Genomic DNA, 6,500 nt, shown 5'->3' with positions numbered 1-6,500 from the left:
AATGTGAGTCAGAAGCGCAAAACTTTGTTGGTTGGTCGGATCGTGAGCGAGCGGCAGCGCCGTTCCTTCTTCGCGTTCCCCCACTCTCTTTTTTTTCTCCTGTTTCCTCGCTCTCATTCATTTCCTCCCTATTAAAACCACCAGGCAGCTAATGCACAGTACAATTACTGAGGCTGATAATGAACTTCCCTTTGTGACTCTTTAATGAACGTATTGCGCTGTGTATGAAACAAGCTGCTCCTGCATCGCTGTCGGGCCGACTGAGAACTCTTTCTTCATCGACTTTACAGAACAGGCCCTCGAGGTCTATCTATCCTGTCTGGAAAAGTGGACACACCTGACCAATTGAACTTTTCTCAGTTGTATTATGCTGTTGTTGTTGTTATTGTTGGTGTTGTTGTTGTTGTGCCCCTGCTCACCCCTTTGAAATGAGCGACTAACCTCCTCTTTCCTCACCTCTGTGTCTTCTCACCAGGCCGTGCCCTACTCCACATACCCTACACTTCCGGGCCTCCACCCTCTTCCTGTCCCTATTGCCCGTCCGTCCCGCCCCTCCCTCCCTCTGTAGTGAGTCATGAAGTGGTCCCTGTGGAGCCTACTGCTGCTGGTGGTGCGTCTGTGTTCCCCAGGACGAAGTGACTGCCAGGGTGACTGCCTGGCCTGTGGTCTCCTACTACCCCTACCCAACCCCCAGACCCAGCAGCAAACATTCAACACACTGGTGAGTGACTGTGTGTGTGTGTATGTCCTGCATGCAGAATGGGGATGATGGTTGTATGGATGATGGTTGTATGGATAATGGTTGTATGGATGATGGTTGTATGGATGTATGGATGTGTGGATGATGGATGATGGTTGTATGGATGATAGATGTGTGGATGATAGATGATAGTTGTATGGATGATGGTTGTATGGATGATAGATGATGGTTGTATGGATGATAGATGATGGTTGTATGGATGATGGTTGTATGGATGATAGATGATGGTTGTATGGATGATGGATGATGGTTGTATGGATGACGGTTGTATGGATGATGGTTGTATGGATGACGGTTGTATGGATGATGGTTGTATGGATGATGGTTGTATGGATGATAGACGATGGTTGTATGGATGACGGTTGTATGGTTGTATGGATGATGGATGATGGTTGTATGGATGACGGTTGTATGGATGATGGTTGTATGGATGATGGTTGTATGGATGATAGATGATGGTTGTATGGATGATGGATGATGGTTGTATGGATGACGGTTGTATGGATGATGGTTGTATGGATGATGGTTGTATGGATGATAGATGATGGTTGTATGGATGATGGATGATGGTTGTATGGATGATGGTTGTATGGATGTGTGGATGATAGATGATGATTGTATGGATGAAAGTTGTAGTGTGATCATCATTGTTTATTTGGAAAAAAAACGTTCTCCCTAAAAGGTTTACGACACAGCGTTTACAAGTTAGAACAGTAATTGAGTATTCTGCCATTAAGGTGACTCATGGGATGTAGCAGTGCTAATGTAGAAAATCATTCTAATGATGCTTCTGACTGAGGCAGCTTAACGAAGCAAATAGCACACCTGGGTTTAAACACTATTAGACATTTTTTTTCAGTGTTTGCTCTAGCTTGCCTGGAGTGCCAGATGGGGTGATGAGTTTTTCAGTATTGGGACTATTCTATAGGTTCCATTAAGCCAGTCAAGCTTAATCAAGCCCAGCTCAAGTATTTGAAATGGTTTCAAATACTCTTTGAACCCAAGTAGTTCTGAGACATAGCAGTGCAGATAATGATTATGTGGGCTGGTGCAGCTGGGTGATAGAGCTCTGTGGTAATATAGCAGCTAATTGGCTGTTGTAGCTGGGTGATAGAGCTCTGTGGTAATATAGCAGCTAATTGATTGGTGCAGCTGGGGGATAGAGCTCTGTGGTAATATAGCAGCTAATTGGCTAGTGCAGCTGGGGATGGAGCTCTGTGGTAATATAGCAGCTAATTGGCTGTTGTAGCTGGGTGATAGAGCTCTGTGGTAATATAGCAGCTAATTGATTGGTGCAGCTGGGGGATAGATCTCTGTGGTGCTCTGTATTAGCTGTTTATGAGGGTGATGCAGACAGAGATTGATGATTGACACATTGTATCAGGAACTTCTAGATGGAAAGATTGTGGTTTTATTGGTACATAGATTCCCCACCACTCACTGAGAGATTGTGAGGCCATTACATGGTCTGCATTCACACACACACACACACACACACACACACAAATTGCTGCAAAGATCTGACGTGAGGAGAATCTCCCGGTGAGCCCATTTCCATTTGAGACGGATAAATCATTTCCGCCAATAGCTACCCATTCTCTTTTGATGTGAGCCGCATTTCATACAACTCTCTTCAATTCATCTCCAATCCGAAGGGGATTAGTTAACAGGATTTACTGTTTACTTCATCAAAACTGACAATTACAGCTATCATGGGCCTGTCAGGTTTGTGCATGAGTCTTAAATGACTCCCTTTAACCCAAACAAACGTACAGGGCTACTTGACGCAGAGGACATATAGTCTAGACTCTACTAACACCTCTCCCTGTCCTTCTCTGTCCACAGGTGTGTCTGTTGGAGTGTGAGGGTCACGTCTCCACTGCCCTCACCTGGGAGCTGTGTCAGCGAGCCATCCTACCGCACTATCTCCTCCCACCAGATGGCGGTGCTGTGTCTAAGAGAGCAGCAGAGGAGCTGAACCTGGGCCCTGTACACCTGGAGTCTGATGGACAACTCCTCTACTCTGCAGCCATGGAGCACTACCAGCAGGACAGAGAAGACCAGGAAGACAGGGCCCTGGAGCAACGTGATGCCCAGTACGACTCCTCCCCACTGGGCTCGACCGAGGAGGAAGACTCCCTGGCTCTGGAAAACAGGGAGGAGAAGAAGGAGGAAGAGGACAGGAGGAGGAGCAGTCAGGGGGAGGGAGGAGATGAGGAGGAGGAAGCCACGGTCCAGCTGACCAAGCGTTTCGGGGGCTTCCTGAAAGGTCACCACGGTTATAGGAAGTTTATTGGCGGGCCGGTGGGGCGGCCACTGCAGAAACGCCTAGGAGGGTTCATCGGGATCAGGAAGTCGGCCAGGAAGTGGAACAACCAGAAGAGGGTGAGCCAGCTCCTCCGGCAGTACCTGGGGATGACCAGCAGCAGCATCCCTGGCCGCGGTGTTGGTCGGTTCAATAACCCAGGCCAGGGATTCAGGAGGCTACCCAGCCGGCTGTAGCCTCCCCTTCCCTCCACAACCCCCTGGGGGAGCAGAATTCTCTTTTCCCCTTCCCTCCACAACCCCCTGGGGGAGCAGAATTCTCTTCTCCCCTTCCCTCCACAACCCCCTGGGGGAGCAGAATTCTCTTCTCCCCTTCCCTCCACAACCCCCTGGGGGAGCAGAATTCTCTTCTCCCCTTCCCTCCACAACCCCCTGGGGGAGCAGAATTCTCTTCTCCCCTTCCCTCCACAACCCCCTGGGGGAGCAGAATTCTCTTCTCCCCGTGCCTCCACAACCCCCTGGGGGAGCAGAATTCTCTTCTCCCCGTGCCTCCACCCTCCCAAGGACCTCCATAGAAATGATAATAACTTTAGTTTACCGTTTGTCTACTATTATTTTAGTGTTCTGTTCCTATAGTCACCAACTATGTCTACGGGGGACCGTGAACTCCCTCGTACCTCATCAGCCTAATGAAGAAGAGTAACGATATGGTCATTCTGAAACCCATCCGGTGTTGTGAAGAGAAAGTAAGGAACGTTTCCTTCCAACCAATCAATGTTTCTCCCCCTCTACCGCCCCAGTTAATGAACTGCATCCTGAAAAAAATAAAAGTACAATGTGATATTGTGTGTCGGTATCGTAAAATCCAGACGACATGATACTAGATATAATACCAACCCATGTTAGGATGATGACTGGATGGATGTTTAGGATCTATGTATGCACTTTTAACTTTTTATTTATTTAAAGCTTGAGCGAGTGAGGGGTTGCATTTGTTATTTGCACTGTTCACGGTCTCTGGGTCATTAAAGAACTGGTGATCTGCATCTTCTCTATTCTGAGAATACACTGTATGTCACTGGGCAGAGAACAGTCGTCACTATCTGGCCAAGTTGCAAAGTTGGAAGCCCCTGCCTATTCTACAATTTCTCTTCTTAAAATCAGATTTTAAACCTAACCCTAACCTTAATCCTAAACTTAACCTTTACCTCCAACCTTAGGCTTGCCCACCTCATTTTTTATTTCCACCAAAAAGCTCCTTTTAGTTTTTCATAAATGTTTACTATATAGCCAATTTAGATTTTGCAGCTTGGGCATATAGTGGCAACCGCAGATTGGATCAGCTACCAGACAGTAGATATTAGGGTAACACTGCCAACTGGTGTTGTGTTGGTAGAGTAGAATCAGCATACTAGAGAGTAGGGTTATACTGCCCCCTGGTGTTGGTAGAGTAGATCAGCATCCCAGACAGTAGGGTAACACTGCCCCCTGGTGTTGTGTTAGTAGAGTAGATCAGCATCCCAGAGAGTAGGGTAACACTGCCCCCTGGTGTTGGTAGAGTAGATCAGCATCCCAGACAGTAGGGTTACACTGCCCCCTGGTGTTGGTAGAGTAGAATCAGCATCCCAGACAGTAGGGTAACAATGCCCCCTGGTGTTGGTAGAGTAGAATCAGCATCCCAGACAGTAGGGTAACAATGCCCCCTGGTGTTAGTAGAGTATAATCAGCATCCCAGACAGTAGGGTAACAATGCCCCCTGGTGTTGTGTTGGTAGAGTAGATCAGCATACCAGACAGTAGGGTAACACTGCCCCCTGGTGTTGTGTTGGTAGAGTAGATCAGCATCCCAGAGAGTAGGGTAACACTGCCCCCTGGTGTTGGTAGAGTAGATCAGCATCCCAGACAGTAGGGTTACACTGCCCCCTGGTGTTGGTAGAGTAGAATCAGCATCCCAGACAGTAGGGTAACAATGCCCCCTGGTGTTAGTAGAGTAGATCAGCATCCCAGACAGTAGGGTACCACTGCCCCCTGGTGTTGGTAGAGTAGATCAGCATCCCAGACAGTAGGGTAACAATGCCCCCTGGTGTTGTGTTGGTAGAGTAGATCAGCATACCAGACAGTAGGGTAACAATGCCCCCTGGTGTTGTGTTGGTAGAGTAGATCAGCATACCAGACAGTAGGGTAACACTGCCCCCTGGTGTTGTGTTGGTAGAGTAGATCAGCATCCCAGAGAGTAGGGTAACACTGCCCCCTGGTGTTGGTAGAGTAGATCAGCATCCCAGACAGTAGGGTTACACTGCCCCCTGGTGTTGGTAGAGTAGAATCAGCATCCCAGACAGTAGGGTAACAATGCCCCCTGGTGTTAGTAGAGTAGATCAGCATCCCAGACAGTAGGGTACCACTGCCCCCTGGTGTTGGTAGAGTAGATCAGCATCCCAGACAGTAGGGTAACAATGCCCCCTGGTGTTGTGTTGGTAGAGTAGATCAGCATACCAGACAGTAGGGTAACAATGCCCCCTGGTGTTGTGTTGGTAGAGTAGATCAGCATACCAGACAGTAGGGTAACACTGCCCCCTGGTGTTGTGTTGGTAGAGTAGATCAGCATCCCAGAGAGTAGGGTAACACTGCCCCCTGGTGTTGGTAGAGTAGATCAGCATCCCAGACAGTAGGGTTACACTGCCCCCTGGTGTTGGTAGAGTAGAATCAGCATCCCAGACAGTAGGGTAACAATGCCCCCTGGTGTTAGTAGAGTAGAATCAGCATCCCAGACAGTAGGGTAACACTGCCCCCTGGTGTTGGTAGAGTAGATCAGCATCCCAGACAGTAGGGTACCACTGCCCCCTGGTGTTGGTAGAGTAGATCAGCATCCCAGACAGTAGGGTAACACTGCCCCCTGGTGTTGGTAGAGTAGATCAGCATCCCAGACAGTAGGGTAACACTGCCCCCTGGTGTTGGTAGAGTAGATCAGCATCCCAGACAGTAGGGTAACACTGCCCCCTGGTGTTGGTAGAGTAGATCATGTCCTGTATTTGTTTTCTAGGATACATACCAAACTGAATTTACCACCTATCTGATTTTAACAAAAAAAAAGGCAAGATGAGAGATATGTGCATGTTATCTTCTTGCTACTGTATGAAACACAGTTTGTCTGCTTGTCTGAAAATACTCAATAACACAACACTATGTTATGGTTTTAGGTTAGAATTTCACCTGTTAGAGGTTGATATTGTTTTGCCATACCTTTAGGCAGTATTTATCCAGTGGGGTATGTTAAAGAGTGTGTGTTTGTGAGTACATGTCTCTCGTTCATACACAAAGAACTTTGGGAATACAGTGTACATTTCTAACGTGTATTATTGTTTAAAAGTCTTTAAGAAACCTGTATAGAGAAAAATATAATAAATGAATTTGCTATTTCTCTTGTGGATTGTCGTTACAGAAAATTGTCAGTGCCCGATATTCTCAGTGGTTATTTC

At 47.4% G+C, this 6,500-nt stretch overlaps 1 protein-coding gene across 1 annotated transcript; it reads left to right on the top strand.

The window, feature by feature from the left end:
* Window positions 1-475: 475 nt before the first annotated feature.
* Window positions 476-6,440, top strand: LOC139407891 (prepronociceptin b). The gene is made up of 2 exons (XM_071151766.1): window positions 476-721; window positions 2,606-6,440. The coding sequence occupies exons 1-2, from the start codon at window positions 575-577 to the stop codon at window positions 3,260-3,262; spliced, it is 804 nt and encodes a 267-aa protein (XP_071007867.1). The 5' UTR covers window positions 476-574; the 3' UTR covers window positions 3,263-6,440.
* Window positions 6,441-6,500: the final 60 nt, after the last annotated feature.

The sequence above is a fragment of the Oncorhynchus clarkii genome, chromosome 4 (assembly GCF_045791955.1).
Source record: "Oncorhynchus clarkii lewisi isolate Uvic-CL-2024 chromosome 4, UVic_Ocla_1.0, whole genome shotgun sequence".
NCBI classification, from domain to species: domain Eukaryota; kingdom Metazoa; phylum Chordata; class Actinopteri; order Salmoniformes; family Salmonidae; genus Oncorhynchus; species Oncorhynchus clarkii.
The sequence above is the reverse complement of the archived record's forward strand: the minus strand, read 5'-3'. Positions and strand labels throughout refer to the sequence as shown.